The sequence below is a fragment of the Lepus europaeus genome, chromosome 9 (assembly GCF_033115175.1).
Source record: "Lepus europaeus isolate LE1 chromosome 9, mLepTim1.pri, whole genome shotgun sequence".
Taxonomy (NCBI): domain Eukaryota; kingdom Metazoa; phylum Chordata; class Mammalia; order Lagomorpha; family Leporidae; genus Lepus; species Lepus europaeus.
The window spans coordinates 9,037,817-9,053,177 of NC_084835.1; the positions used below are offsets into that span (position 1 = coordinate 9,037,817).

At 49.6% G+C, this 15,361-nt stretch overlaps 1 protein-coding gene across 2 annotated transcripts in view; it reads right to left on the reverse strand.

The window, feature by feature from the left end:
• Positions 1-2,642, reverse strand: part of TAMM41 (TAM41 mitochondrial translocator assembly and maintenance homolog) — a 59,300-nt gene extending 56,658 nt beyond the window's left edge. For both annotated transcript variants that reach the window (XM_062200077.1, XM_062200076.1), the window contains exon 1: positions 2,296-2,642. In XM_062200077.1, the coding sequence (XP_062056061.1) occupies positions 2,296-2,430 (135 nt within the window). In that variant the 5' untranslated portion in view covers positions 2,431-2,642. The remainder of the gene's footprint in view (positions 1-2,295) is intronic.
• Positions 2,643-15,361: the final 12,719 nt, after the last annotated feature.

The following is a 15,361-nucleotide window of genomic DNA, read 5'->3' on the forward strand; positions in this document are numbered from 1 at the left end:
AGCCTCTGGCATCGATCCAAGCTCTGTTATCATAAACACAAATAACTGGCATTGCTGTACCAGCAGGCTTGTGAACACACTTCACATGCAGCACAGCCAGCACCTGTATCCTCAAAGCAACCCCACAAGACAGGAATGACTTCATCTGGTTTTACCAGAGAGCAATCCAGGGCCCAGGGCAAGCTCTCTGCCCAAGGGCAGAGTCGGCGAGCAGCAGAACTAAGCGGTGTGGTTGCTGAAGCACCGGCTGCACTGTCCTATGGCTGAATGAGCTCCAACAGGCCCCAGAATGGAGGCAAAGTGCTCAAAGGCTACTGGGAGAATAAACTGTCGCTAAGTGGACTTGACAGAGGAACACAGAATGTACTAACTTCATCCAGGAAGGTGGGTGAGCAGGGGAAATCTGCCTGGAGATGACAAACATGAATCTTTTTCTAACAAGGTTATTTATTTATTTGAGAGGCACAGTTACACACACACAAAGAGAGAGAGAGAGAGACAGGCAGAGAGAGAGAGAGAGAGAGAGAGAGAGAGATGAATTTTCCATCCACTGGTTCACTCCCCAAATGGCTGTAACGGCCAGAGCTGGGTCGATCCAAAGCCAGGAGCTTCTTCCAGGTCTCCCACACAGGTGCAGGGGCCCAAGGACTTGGACCGTCCTCTACTGCTTTCCCAGGTCATTGCAGAGAGCTGGATCGGAAGTGGAGCAGCCAGGATTAGAACCGGTGCCCATATGGGAAGCCAGTGCTTCAGGCCAGGACATTAACCTGCTGTGCCATAACGCCAGGCCCCACAACAGGAATCTTAAAGAACATGTGAGAGGTAAGCAGGTGAGGGGGCAGCAGGGAGGAGAGAACCACATCAGCGGTGGGTGGAAGAGCCCGGCCTGTTCCAGGACATGCCATTTCCCACAGCGGGAACAGAACACGGCTCCTGTGCTGGGAGAGGAGGCCAGAGAGGGAGGCTGTGGGCCATGCTGGCACGCCTTCCTGCAGGTGAGGTGCTGATGGGTGGAAGGAGACATTGAGGCTGGGCAAACCGCGACAGGAAGCCACTGCAAGCTTCCAGTTAGGAAAGGAAAGGGTTTTAGTTGATTCTGACACAGGCATGGATGTTAGAATCTACAAGACTTGTTAACTTTCATGGAGGGAGTCAGAGAGAGGGGAAGGGGAGAAAGGATCTTTTATTGGAGAGAATTCCAGGTCTGCTCAAAGCAAAACCTTCATGGAAAAACAAAGAGGTGGCTACCAGCCTGCAATGAGAGTCCCACAGTGAGAGCTGTGCGGGGAGCACAGATAAACATGTTTTAAAAATGTATGACTATGGGGGCAGCCGCCCGCAGTGTCGGAATCCCATACGGGTGCCGGTTCGTGTCCTGGCTGCTCCACTTCAGATCCAGCTCCTTGCTAATGTGCCTGGGAAAGCAGCAGAGGATGGCCCAAGTGCTTAGGTCCAGCCTCTGCCATTGCAGTCATTTGGGTAGTGAACCAGCAGATGGAAGATCTCTCTCTTCCTCTCTGTAACTCTGCCTCTAAAAATAAATAAAAATCTTTAAACAAAATAATAACTATGCTCATGCATATTAGCAAAAACTGGTCATAAGCACCTCTCATGTATCTTGTCAACCATAACTTGTAATTTTGCATATCCTGACAATTTAAAGGGAAGTACTGAACAGCAGTACAGATGGGAAAGAGGAATTCCATGCAACAGTACAGGCAGCCTCACCGGAAGTGAGCACACGTTAACGAAGGCCCATCACAGCCAGGTGTGCAGAGCCGGGCTGTCCTACGCAGCCTGCACAGGAAACTCGGCCCTCAGGCTGCTGTGCCCAGTAACCACTCGGCCCAAGCAGGCCCTTGTTGTTAGTGCCGAGCCTGGGGACCCTACAGGTCACCCACTCACTTCTGCTGTTAGTGACCTCCAGCCACCTCAAGTCCAAGGGTCCTTTAGGGTTTTCTCCTACTGCTAATACACGTGGTCCTCCAAGCGGGCTGCCCCTGAGAATCCCACGGGAGGCTGTTTCAAGTCCTGAGGCCTAGGACGTCAATCAGCCTCCGGAACTGCAATCCACGCATCGCTATTGCCTCAAAACCCCGCCCCCCACCCCCCAAATTCCAATGCGGGGCCACTGAACTGGAACCTCGCAGCTCTCTCGCGCTTCCCTCCGCCGCGCTGCATCTCGCTCCCTCGCACCGCAGCTCACGCCTGCACACGGTGTGCACGCTGCTAGCGTACACCAGGCGGGCTCCGAGGGGCTGCACCGGGAGGCTCCGCTCTCCCCGCAGCGCTCACCTTCTGGTCTGAATTGGGCCCCGCCTGGCGGAACACCCCGGAGCCGTAGGCAAAAGCCAGGCTCAGCTCGTCGGGGAAGTGAGACAGGACCTTTCGGAAGGCCACCCCCGAGCTCCGCAGCGCCTGCAGCGCCATGGGAGCCAGGCTCGCGGGCGGGAGGCCCAAGGCTGCAGGGCGGAGGCCGGGCAGCGGGCGAGGGACCGGGAAGTGGACACCCGAGTGGGAGCAAGGCAGAGCAGGGGGACGCCGGGGAGGGGACCGCCCGGGACCACACGGCCTCGGAGGCTTCAGGAGCACCGCCCAGCAGGTGCAGCCGCGCCAGGCTCGGCGAGCAGCATGGGCGCCGCCGGCGCAGCCTCCGCCCCTCGCCCCGCCCCTCGTGCGCACCCGCGTCTCCAAGACGCCAGAGACGGCGCTCGCCGGCTTGCGGAGACGCGAGTGCTTTGCAGCGACCCCTGGTGGTCGGAGGAGCGCGCTGTCGGCTGAGCCCGGGACGGCGCTTTGGATGGATGGGAGAGTCCACCCAAACGGAACAGCCTTTGCCCCTTGAGAATCCTTCGTCATTCTCTCCTCAAATCACAGTTTAGAAAATCCATAATGTCATGCGTATGTATGTACCGCGTAAAACTTTTATTAACGAAGTGCAGCTCACATCACGTAGCATCAACCCTAATAAAGTACATTTCAGCAGCATTTAGTGCATTCATAATGCTGAGCAACCATCGACTCTATCTAGTTCTAAAACTGCACAAGATTTAAAAAGTTCAGAGCAGCACGGATAAAACCAACAGCCTTCTCAGCTCCTCCATCTGGAATCACCACTGTCAGATTGGCTGTCATTTTTTTCCCATTAAAGCCCTTTTCAAATCCAGAGATGGACTTCAAGGTGCTCGTTCAATGGTAAATAAAGAGTGTCCCCTCTCACCCGCGGGAGTTGTTTGTGTCTGCTTTCAGGGTGAGGAAGAAGACGTTGAGGCCACGTCAGCCAGCCTGTGGCAAGCCTGGAGTTAACACCCAGGTCTGGCTCCCCCTCTAGAGTTCCTTCTACAGCTCTCTGTGCTTCAAGGGTGCTGAGCAGGGACCTGCTGTGGTCAAAGGTTGACTTGGATTGGCCTGGGGAGGAAAGAGGCTGGGAGACCATTTAGGAAGCTACACTGTTCCACCGTGAACAGAAAACAGCCAGGCAGGGGTGAAATCAACTCAGCTGGAAAAAGTACTGTTTGAATTCACACTCGGGGCCCAGCACTCATGTAGGTGCCGAGAATTTTTAGGGGAAGGAAATCAGAGTTGCTGCCTTGAAGAAGCTTGGAGTCAGTCTATGGATGAGACACGCAAGCAAATAAGAATACAAGGTGCAGTGGTGAAGTAGGGCACCTGGCCCCCTCAGGGAGATGGCATTAATCAGGCCTGGGGGTGCAGAGGACAGACCAGAAGTGGATTCACAAGGGTGGCCATTTCAGCCAGGTCCTGGAAGGTGGGAGCGAGTTGTCTGGCAGATGATGCATGGGAGAAATTCTACCGGAAACGAGTTGGTGGTACTCAGTGACAATAATAACCATATGAGGTACCTCAGCAAGTGAGTGGGCACTGGGCACAGCAGGCAGCATGCTGCTTGGCATGCCCACATCCCACATCAGTGTCTGGGTTTGAGTTTCAGCTGCAGTTCAGGCTCCAGCTTCTTGCTAATGCACATGTTGAGAGCAGGTGCTGATGGGTAAAGTTCTTGAATCCTTGTACCATGTGGGAGACCTGGGCTGAGCTCCTGGCTCCTGGCCCAGCCTTAACGGTTGCAGGCCTTTAGGGGGAGAACCAGCAGATGAAAGATCACTCTCTCTCTCTCTCTCTCTCTTTTTCTCTCATTGTCTTGCAAATAAAAAATTAGAATACATAATTTAAATCTTGCACCAAAAATAAGTTTATATATATATATATATTTTTTTTTTTTGATGGGCAGAGTGGATAGCGAGAGAGAGAGACAGAGAGGAAGGTCTTCCTTTTTGCCGTTGGTTCACCCTCCAATGGCCGCTGCGGCCGGTACATCTCGCTGATCCAAAGCCAGGAACCAGGTGCTTCTCCTGGTCTCCCATGAGGGTGCAGGGCCCAAGCACCTGGGCCATCCTCCACTGCCTTCCTGGGCCACAGCAGAGAGCTGGCCTGGAAGAGGGGCAACTGGGATAGAATCCAGCTCCCCAACCGGGACTAGAACCCTGTGTGCCGGCGCCGCAAGGTGGAGGATTAGCCTGTTAAGCCACAGCGCCGGCCATAAGTTTATCTTTTAATCCCAATTCCAAAAACTTTGTGAAGTTCCCTGTGGGGTCATTTATTAAGTGCCCACACACTTTTTATACTTATCTCTCTCCCAAAGTCCCTGTGAGGCAACTTCTCTAACAGGACCATCATTTTTCACATGAGGAAACAGAGGCCTTAAGAGGAAAAGTAGATGGCCAGAAGTCGCATGGTTAGGAGAGTGTTGGAACAGGACTGTACTCAGGGCTGGCTGACTCCAGAGAACAAGGTCATGGCCACCAAGTTTAAGAGGCGAGAGAGGGAAATGGGGGACTGGAGCTGACTCACCAGCCAAGGCTCAGGAGCAGCGATAGCCAAGGATACCAAAGATGACCGGAGAGGGAGCAGAAGACAGACACCATGGGTCGCAGCCACCCAGTGTGAGCAGGGCCGCTTGGGTTCGTGCTCACTGAGTGCCACCCTGGTTCAGAAGGCTGGAACCCGGAGTTCTCTCACCGTGGAACCCACTCCAGCCTTTCACCCCAAAACGTGCATAAACCCCATCAGCTGTCGTTTCTTTTTTATCGTCTTTCTTCCCTTGAGGAAGTCATCCAACTCTGCTGGTTTTATTTCCTGCTTGTAAGAGTAATCCATGCTCTCAAAATGTAATATCGCCCCTCAGAGACAGCTACTGTCACCCTTTGATACCTATTCCTGCCGGTATTTTTCTTTGACTATTAAACATTTTGAAATGGAGCCACATAATAGCTCCTGTCTGGCTCCTTGCCTTTCCCCCACTTGACATATTAGAATGTCTAGGTCAGCTGACATTGTTCTGTGTCAGGATAGGTAGATCTATCTTAATCTATTTTCCTGCTATGCCACAGTGCCATCCCCAATCTTATCCTATTTGTTAACAGCAAATGATTCCAAATATGCATGTATCCTAATTTGTTTAAATGCTTTCATCTGTGAAAGTGTGGACTTTTCTATTTTCCACATGTGCAGACAAGGCTACAGAACATCTGCCTGCATATACCTTTTCACACACGAGCAAGTATTGCTATAAGATTGATTGCTAGAGAGGCTGGGGCTGGGGCTTCGCTGATTAAGCCTCTGTCTGCAGGGTCAGCATCCCATATGGGCACTGGTTTGAGTCTTGTCTGCTCCACTTCCAATCCAGCTCCCTGCTAATACGCCTGGGAAAGCAGAAGAAGATGGCCTGAGTTTTTAGGTTTCTGCACTCACGTGGGAGACTGGGATGAAGCTCCTGGCTCCAGGCTTCAACCTGACCCAGCCCTAGCCATTGGAGCCATTTGGGGAATAAACCAGTGGATGGTCTCTCCCTCTCTCTGTAACTCTGCCCTTCAAATAAATAAAATAAATCTTTTTTTAAAAAAACCCGACTGATTGGTAGAGTGGAATGTTTGTGTCAAAGTGTCAGCACTTTGCTAAATTCCCCTCCAAAAGATTGCAGCCATCCACACACCCACTCACCGGGTTGAGCCCTTGATATAAATAAGGATTCTGCAACGTTTCTCCGTTGTTCTCCCTTCTGGCTCTCATGCCTAATTATCGGTAATTTTCTTTTTCTCAAACTCTGATGCTGCAGAACCACAGCTGGAAAGCTCCATCACGTTCCTGTGTGCATCCTGCCTTCCCCAGAAAGAGGGAGGCAAAGCAGTACTGCAGAGAAGGCATTTCTATTCCAGGCTCCTCTCCATCCGTCTGCTCTCTGTGAAATCACCGTGGCTGCTAAGTCAGAAGCTATTAAAAAGCCCCGGTGTTCCTTAGGATCGCCCGAGAGTTCAGTTAGAAAGCTCAGACCAAGGGAATCAAAATGTCAGCACACCATTGTAGACACAGAGAACGGCACCTGATTCTGCACGCGGGTTGGGCCTCGTTCTTCTGGTTTATCTATCAGTCATCTCGTGTTAGCAGTGACCTTGCTGGCTGGTTTCACTAGCAGAAGGTTCACCCTTGTCCGTTTTGTGAAAAGCTCCTGTGTGAAGGATCTGTAACTGTTAGGCCTTGGCTTCTCTTCTCATCCGTGTTTAAATAACAACAGAAAAGTGGGAAGCAGTTCGGCTGCTGTGCTTCAAGGTTTGATGTATCTGCTGACGGAGAAGAAGGGCTCTGATCTGTCTTGTCAGAGGAGGGTCACCCTGTCACACAAGTCTGTCCTCCGATGATTGACGTGTCACAACTGGGACAGATTGAGAACATCTTTTTTAATTTTTTAAAAATTTATTTATTTGACAGGTAGAGTTATAGATAGTGAGAGAGAGAGAGAGAGAGAGAGAGAGAGGTCTTCATTCTGTTGGTTCATCCCCAAAATGGCAGCTATGGCCAGAACTACACCGATCCAAAGCCAGGAGCCAGGTGCTTCCTCCTGGTCTCCCATGCAGGTGCAGGGCCCAAGCACTTGGGCCATCCTCCACTGCCTTCCCGGGCCACAGCAGAGAGCTGGACTGGAAGAGGAGCAACCGGGACTAGAACCCGGTGCCCATATGGGATGCTGGTGCCACAGGCAGAGGATTAACCTAGTGGGCCATGGCACCAGCCCTGAGAACACCTTAATGATGGGTTTGAAACCAGGTGCCAGGATTTCACAGCTGTGTTCCCTTGGACAAGACAATTTAACCTCTCTGCTTTTCCACATTTAAAGGATTATTTTATTTATTTGAAAATAAATGCATGCCCTCTTTTAGAAAAAGATTTATTTATTTATTTGAAAGTCAGAGCTATAGAGAAAGAGAAGCAGAGACAGAGAGGGAGAGAGAGAGAAAGAGAGAGAGAGAGATCTTCCATCAGCTGGTTCACTCCCCAAATGGCCGCAATGGCCAGGGCTGGGCTGGCTGGAGCCAGGAGCCAGGAGCCAGGTCTCCGACTCGGATGGCAGGGGCCTAAGCATTTGGGCCATCTTCTGCTGCTTTACAAGTGCATTAGCATGGAGGTGGATCAGAAGTGGAGCAGCCAGGATTCAAACCAGCATCCAGATGGGATGCTGGCACTGCAGGCGGCAGCTTAACCCACTAAGCCACAGTGCTGGCCCCAATAAATATACTCTCAAAACAGAGTGACAAAGATAAAGGGAAAGACAGCAAGGGAGATCTTCCATTCACTGGTTCATTCCCCAAATGGCTGCAAAAGCCAGGGGAGAACGAGGCCAAAGTCAGGAGCCTGGAATCTCTGGATGTCCCACGTGGGTTCTGGGGGCCCAAGGACTTGGGCCATCTTCTGTTGCTTTCCCAGGAGCAGTAGCAAGGAGCTGGATTGGAAGTGGAGCAGCCGGGACTTGAACCTGTGCTGGTATGGGAAGCCCCTATCACAGGTAGCAGCTTAACCCACTGTGACACAAGGCTGGCCCCTCTTTGCCTCATTTTGCCTCTCACTTGTGAAGTGGGAAGAATAATAATACCTGCCTCATAGGACTGTTGTGACACCAACTACAGTTCCAGAAAACGCATAGCATGGTGCCTGCCAGAGAATGAGCCCTCAGTCAACGTTCTCCATCTCACTGAGTTCTTAAGGGACAACGCACAGACAGAATTAAGGAGCGTCGTAATGGCATCTAGACTCGTCATTGTATTTAGCACCAACAAAAACACTTTTCCAGACAGGGTTTTACTTCTTAAAACAAACGCTGGGAAGTGAGTGGCTATTTTTCCAGTTTCACAGTTGCATACAATGAGCTCAGGAAAATGGAGGCATTTGCCTGAAGCCACACAGCTAATGACAGTTGCTGCCAGTACAGTCCCCAAGTCCCATCCTCTTCTTCTTACACCAAGGGATCCACTCATTTATTTATTCATTCTCCCGTTAAAAGCTTCCTCCTCCTTTAGTCTCAACTCGGATACCAACTTGCTCCATTTTCTGTCCCTACCTACATCCTTATAGCTCTCCAGCCCTCATCTTGAGTATCAGACCGGGCCGTCCTGAGCAGTCACAGAGGCTCAGGGTCTCTCGTGGGTCAGGAAATCCAGCTTGTTGCCCTTTCTACCCTTCAGGGCTTTGTGCAGTGTCTAAAACAAAGTCTCTGCATTTGTCTGGTGACAAAAATAAACTTGTATGCACAACAAATACAGTACCACATGGAGCTCAGACAAGGCCTGTCCTCCAGCTAGAACACCAGGGATGGCTTGCTCTCTGGTTTCTGGGCAGGTTTCTTACAGGAGGCGACATTTGGGCCCTTGAGCAGTGAATGGCCTAGAGAAGTTCACTAGATGCTACAGAGTGTGAAAAATTCCCCGAGAGAAAGCCAGCGTCCGCAGTCGATCTGAGAATTGTCACCTGGGAGAACACCTGTTTCCCAGAGGCATTCTGGAAAACCACAGACTCTGGCTGCCCAAGTCAAACACACACACCTCCACTAAAGGAATTTTCACTTGGGAATGGGGGCAGGATTGCAATCCGGGACACAGTCGCCCAGGTAGGGTGGCCTTTGGTGTGTCCAGAGAACAAAGGAGAGCTGTACAAGGAGAACTCTTGGGCCTATCGGGCTGGAAAACAGATTGGCAGCTCCTCATCACCGGCCTGACCCTGTAGCCCCACTGAAAGATTCACCCTAGGAAAATGGAATACTTTCATTTACTTATTTTTAATTGTAATTTCAATTAGTTTTGAACAGATTCAGTGTGTTTTCTAGATACAATTCTAAGAATAGGATGATATCACTTTCCTCTCTCGCTCCCTCTCCTTCTCTCCCTCCTGCCCTCTCTGTTTTTTGTTTTTTTTTTTTTTAGTTTTTCAGATAACATATTTTAAATTTACATTACCGTGGAAAGACTTAATACTTCGTCAAATAAGAAGTTTCACAAATAAAAAGCAAAAGACCCTAATTTAGTGGGAATATAGACAATAGCTATAAGCAATAATTTAATGGCAAAATGACTATTTCACCCATATACAGTAAATTTTAAAGTTATCACAGATCATTAAAACTATACTAGTATAATATTCTCTTTTTAAATTATTTATTTATTTATTTGAAAGGCAAAGTTACAGAGAGGCAGAGGCAGAGAGAGAGAGGTCTTCCATCTGCTGGTTCACTCCCCAAATTGCTGCAATGGCCAGAGCTGGGCCGATCCAAAGCCAGATGCCAGGAGCTTCTTCTGGGTCTCCCAGGTGGGTGCAGAGGCCCAAACACTTGGGCCATCTTTCTCTGCTTTCCCAGGCACATTAGCAAAGAACTGGATCAGAAGTGGAGCAGCCAGGACTCAAAACAGCACCCATATGGGATACTAGTACTGCAGACTGCAGCCGGCCCCTACTTATGATAGTAGGTTATACTATCATAATATTGTAGTCCAAGCTAGGTCATCTCATTAGCATCAACTGAGGGGTGAATCTCCTACCACCCAGGAAATCCCAAGGGCTCCAGTAGCTCTGTGCCAGGAATCGAATGAAAGACACAATTCTGATATGCATGAAAGTTAGCATGATAGTAAGTTCTACTTACAATAGTGAACCAGCAGATGGGAGATATCTCCCTCTCTCTCTGTAACTCTGATTTTAAATAAACAAATAAGTCTTTAAAAAGAAAGAAGAAAGAAGCCAGACTCAAAGGTTATGTTCTGTATGACATTCCACTGACACACTGTATGGCATTCCAGAAAAGACACAACTACAAGCACAGGATCAGTGGTGCCAGATATTGGGGTGGAAGCCTGTGCTTGCAAACACAGGGGTGAAGGAATTGTCTTCCACCCAAATTGACATGAGAGTTACAAGAAACTGTACATGTGTTAAAATACACAGAATGAAATCAACACATCAATGAAAAGTTGGTTTTACTGCACAACAATTTAAAAAACTAAATTAAGGCCGGCGCCGCGGCTCACTAGGCTAATCCTCCGCCTTGCGGCGCCGGCACACTGGGTTCTAGTCCCGGTCAGGGCACCGATCCTGTCCCGGTTGCCCCTCTTCCAGGCCAGCTCTCTGCTGTGGCCAGGGAGTGCAGTGGAGGATGGCCCAAGTCCTTGGGCCCTGCACCCCATGGGAGACCAGGAGAAGCACCTGGCTCCTGCCATCGGATCAGCACGGTGCGCCAGCCGCAGTGCACCTACCGCGGCGGCCATTGGAGGGTGAACCAACGGCAAAAGGAAGACCTTTCTCTCTGTCTCTCTCTCACTGTCCACTCTGCCTGTCAAAAAAAAAAAAAAAAAAAAACTAAATTAAAAAAATAATGGTATAGTAGAACTTTTCACCTAGGATGTTGGTATTTCGTAAAGGAAGCTACTAAAACAGGGGTGTCTGGGGTGTTTGCAAACACCAGCAACCAATTCCCCAGATACCAGCTGGATGTCTCACAACGTAGCTCAGTTCCTGCCCTACGTGGAGTCAGAGCAGAGTTCTCTTCACCTGGCGGTCACGGGGAGGGGCTCTCCAGCCCACCCACCCTCTGCCTGACTTGGCTGTACGGGGAGCTCCAACAAACCCCCTCTTATGGTTTAATGGTTTCGGTAATGACTCGCAGAACGCAGGGGAACACTTTCCTTCTGCCTCTCCGTGTGTTACACAGGATGTGACAGAGAACACAGACTGACTTGCCAGATGTAGAGGGCCGAGGGGAGAAACAGGAGGGAACAGCACGAGCTGCCGCGTCCTCTCTGGGCCAGGACCCTCCCAGCACCTGCCTGGAAGCCCATCAAAGCTGCCGCTGAGGAGCTGTGATGGAGCTTAATTGCCGGCTCCCAACTCTCCTTGGATCACTCAGTCTTCCTGGAAACCAGTCTCATCCTGAGGTTATCCAGGGACTCCAAGCTAAATCACCTCATTAGCTTCAACTCAGGGGTGGTCCCTCCTATCACGCAGGAAATCCCAAGGGCTTCAGGAGCTCTGTGCCCGGAACCGGATGAAGGACACATTTCTGATTATACCTCACGGTATTTGTGCACCAGCTGTTGTCTTTGTCAATCATGCCATCCGTAAGAGGTCCAGATGATCCCCAAAGGAGGAATATACCAGCTGACAGAGTCACATTCTGAGACCCTGGCTGCTTAGAGAGCATCATTCTAATTTTTTTAATTGGTTGCAGAATTGACATTTTAAAAAGTTACTTATATTCACTTGCTATTTTAAAGGCAGGGAGAAGGGAGTGAGGAAGAGACCTTCCATCTGCTGATTTACTCTTCAAATGCTTGTAACAGCTGGGGCTGGGCCAGGCCAAAGCCAAGAGCCTGGAACCCAGTCTAGGTCTCCTATGTGGACGTCAGGGACCCAAGCACCTGAGCCATCATCTGCTGCTCCCCAAGGTGCCCAGCAGCAGGAGGCTGGCCTGGAAGTGCAGCCAGGACTTGAGCTTGGGAGTCAGGTATGGGACGCAGACAGCCCAAGCGGGTGTCAACTGCTGTACCAAATGCCCACCCCAGGAGAGTGTGGATCTAAACAAGAAGACTGCCTAGAATTTTGTCAGTTCTGGGTCTGAACAAAACACCTTCAGAATCAAAAGCATAGAAATATTTGGGGAAAAGAATAATAAAAGAAAAAAAAAAGAAATCTTCGGGGTTTTACAGCCACAAATTATAATAGTAACTCATGTATCAGGAAGCCCCAAATCTTCTTAGGTTGTTAGACCGTCTGGTGCCTTCAGGCAGAAGAGGAAAGAGGTCTATGCCAGCTAGTCCTGATCGGTTTACGACATTGAGATGATGCTGTGACAGCATAGGAGTGCTTGGTGCCAACAGCTCTTAAGATGATGCCACAGAACGGTAACCACAGATGTTCAGAGTGAAGGGGGTGGATCGTAAAGGGAAGATAGATGGAGAAACCAGTCTGGGAAATTAGAAAATGCTATATGTTCTTTTTCTTTTTTTGGACATTCACAGTGATTATTAATAGATTAGTACTCTGAAAAATCCATTGGTACCTCTTCATTTTCTTAGGAAAAAAATTTTAATTTTGTTTTATTTTATTTCAAAGGTAGGGAGCAACAGAGACAGACACAGAGAGGGAGATCTTCCACCTCCTCCTTCATTCCCCAGATGCTGAGACCAGTCCAGGTTACGCCAGGGCCGAGCGAGGTGCCAGGAACTCAATCCAGCTTTTCCACATGGATAGCAAGAACCCGACCACTTGAACCACGACTGCTGCCTCTCAGGGTGTGCATTAGCAGGAAGCTGGAGTCAGAAGAGGGGTAGAACTCAAACCCAGTCACTCTGACAGGGAATGAATGTGTTTCAAGCAATGTCCTAAGCCCTGTACCAAATGCTCGTCCAGTTTGTTTCTATTTAATCCAGAATTTCCCAAACTTGGGTCACCATAGAATTTTTTTTTTCAAACATTTGTTGACTATTCCTTATTTGAAATGCATTGGACCAGAATTGCTTCATATTCAGATTCTTTTGGATTTTGGAATATTTGCATACATATAATAAGATGTTTCAGAAATGGGATTCAAGTCTAAACATTTATATTTCATAGACTCCTTATATGCATAGCCCTGGTAATTTTGTCCAATTTTGTTAGTAACTTTGTGCATGAAACAAAGTTTCATGATATGGAATTTTCACCTTGTGGCACTATTTTGGTGCTTAAAAACTTTCAGATTTTGGAACATTTCAGATTTTGAATTTTCATATTATGGATGTTCAGCCTGCATTTAAAAAACTTTTGTTTTTCATTTTATTTGAAAGGCAGTAGGACAAAGGGAGGGAGGGAAGGAGAGAGAGACGTCTTTTATCTGTTGGTTCACTCCCCAAATGCCAACGACAGCCAGAGCCAGGAGTTCAGAAATCCATCTGGTTTCCCATGGAGGTAGCAGGGCCCAAGTACGTGAGCCTCTGTCGACTGCCTCCCAGGGTGTGCCCTGGCAGGAAGCTGGATGGGAAGAGAAGCCTTCGGGCATCCCATCAGATGCCTTAACTGCTGTGCCAAACACCTGGCCTCGACCAATAAATTCCCTGTTTGATAATTCCCACATCTGTGACGTTTGGCTCTGGTTCTTATGACTGTTTTTTTTCCCCTTGCCCTTCACCATGTCTTTTTTTTTTTTTTTAATATTATTTATTAGAGGCTGGCGCCGCAGCTCATTAGGCTAATCCTCCGCCTGCGGCGCCGGCACATCGGGTTCTAGTCCCTGTCGGGGCGCCGGATTCTGTCCCGGTTGCTCCTCTTCCTGTCCAGCTCTCTGCTGTGGCCCGGGAGTGCAGTAGAGGATGGCCCAAGTCCTTGGGCCCTGCACCTGCAAGGGAGACCAGGAGGAAGCACCTGGCTCCCGGCTTCGGATCAGCGCGGTGCGCGGGCCGCGGCAGCCATTGGAGGGTGAACCAACGATAAAAGGAAGACCTCTCTCTCTCTCTCTCTCTCTCACTGTCCACTTTGCCTGTCAAAAAAAATATTATTTATTTGAAAGGCAGAGTTACACAGAGAGAGGAGAGGCAGAGAGAGAGAGGTCTTCCATCCGATGGTTCACTCCCCAGTTGGCCACAACGCTGCGCCGATCTGAAGCCAGGAGCCAGGAGCGCTGCGCTGATCTTAAGCCAGGAGGCAGGAGCCTCTTCTGGGTCTCCCATGTGGGTGCAGGGGCCCAGAGACTTGGGCCATCTTCTACTGCTTTCCCAGGCCACAGCAGAGAGCTGGATAGTAAGTGGAGCAGCCGGGTCTTGAACCAGCGCCCATATGGGATGCCAGCACTTCAGGCCAGGGCATTAACCCGCTTTGCCACCACGCCGGCCCCAGTTCAACTCTTACCTCTCAGCATGTCTTGTAATATTTTATTGAAAGTCAGAAATGATGTATCTGGAAATGGGAACTGAGATACATAGGCTTTTGGAGTCAGGATTTTGCATTCGTTTCTCATTGTTTACTGTAGTGAGCAGTACCCGAGGCTTCACATTCTTTTGTGTTCTTGCTTCTGTCTTTCCTGTTGTCTCTTCCCTAGAAATCCCTCATCAGACCAAGTCTACCTGCACCTTGCAGCTGTAATCCACTGTCACTGCATGGGAGCACCACTGGTTTGTTTTAAGGGGTGAAGAAAGGATGAATTCTGTAACCTTGTGATTAAATCTTTTAACTGTATAGTCTTTTTTTTTTTTTAAATTTTTTGACAGGAAGAGTTAGACAGTGAGAGAGAGAGAGACAGAGAGAAAGGTCTTCCTTTTTCCATTGGTTCACCCCCAAAATGGTCACTAAGACCAGCACGCTGCGCTGATCCGAAGCCAGAAGCCAGGTGCTTCTCCTGGTCTCCCATGCGGGTGCAGGGCCTAAGGACCTGGGCCATCCTCCACTACACTCCCAGGCCACAGCAGAGAGCTGGACTGGAAGAGGAGCAACCAGGACAGAATCTGGCACCCTGACCGGGACTAGAACCCAGGGTGCCGGCGCCGCAGGCGGAGGATCAGCCTAGTGAGCCGCGGCGCCGGCCTAACGGTATAGTCTTTTAGTGGGCCTGAATTCCTGGGCTGTGACTTTCACGATGGATTCTCCACCACTTTCAGTGACACAAGAAGGCTGGGGGGCTGGAGTCACACAAATACCCTCCCCTGAGTGGAATACGGTTGTGGGAGACCCCGGGATAGTAGCCCTTCGCTGCACAGAAAGCTCTGGGCTATGTCACAGTGGCCACTCTTGCCCTTCCCTCCCAAGCCAGGAGGGGATCTTTCCTGGTTCTTCAACTGGATGGGGTGCAAGGAAGTAAAATTTGCTCTAAGACTGTGGCCCCCAGGAATTTCTTGTTCCCGTCTTAGTTTACACTCAACCTTCAGCGATTCATTAAAATTCTGTTTAAGCAATCTTATAATTGCATGGATCCAGCAATTTCTTTTCCAATTATGTGAATCTCAGCTGTGACTCCCTGTATTCATTTCTCTCTCCAGATTCCAGGAGCAGGGGAAGTTTG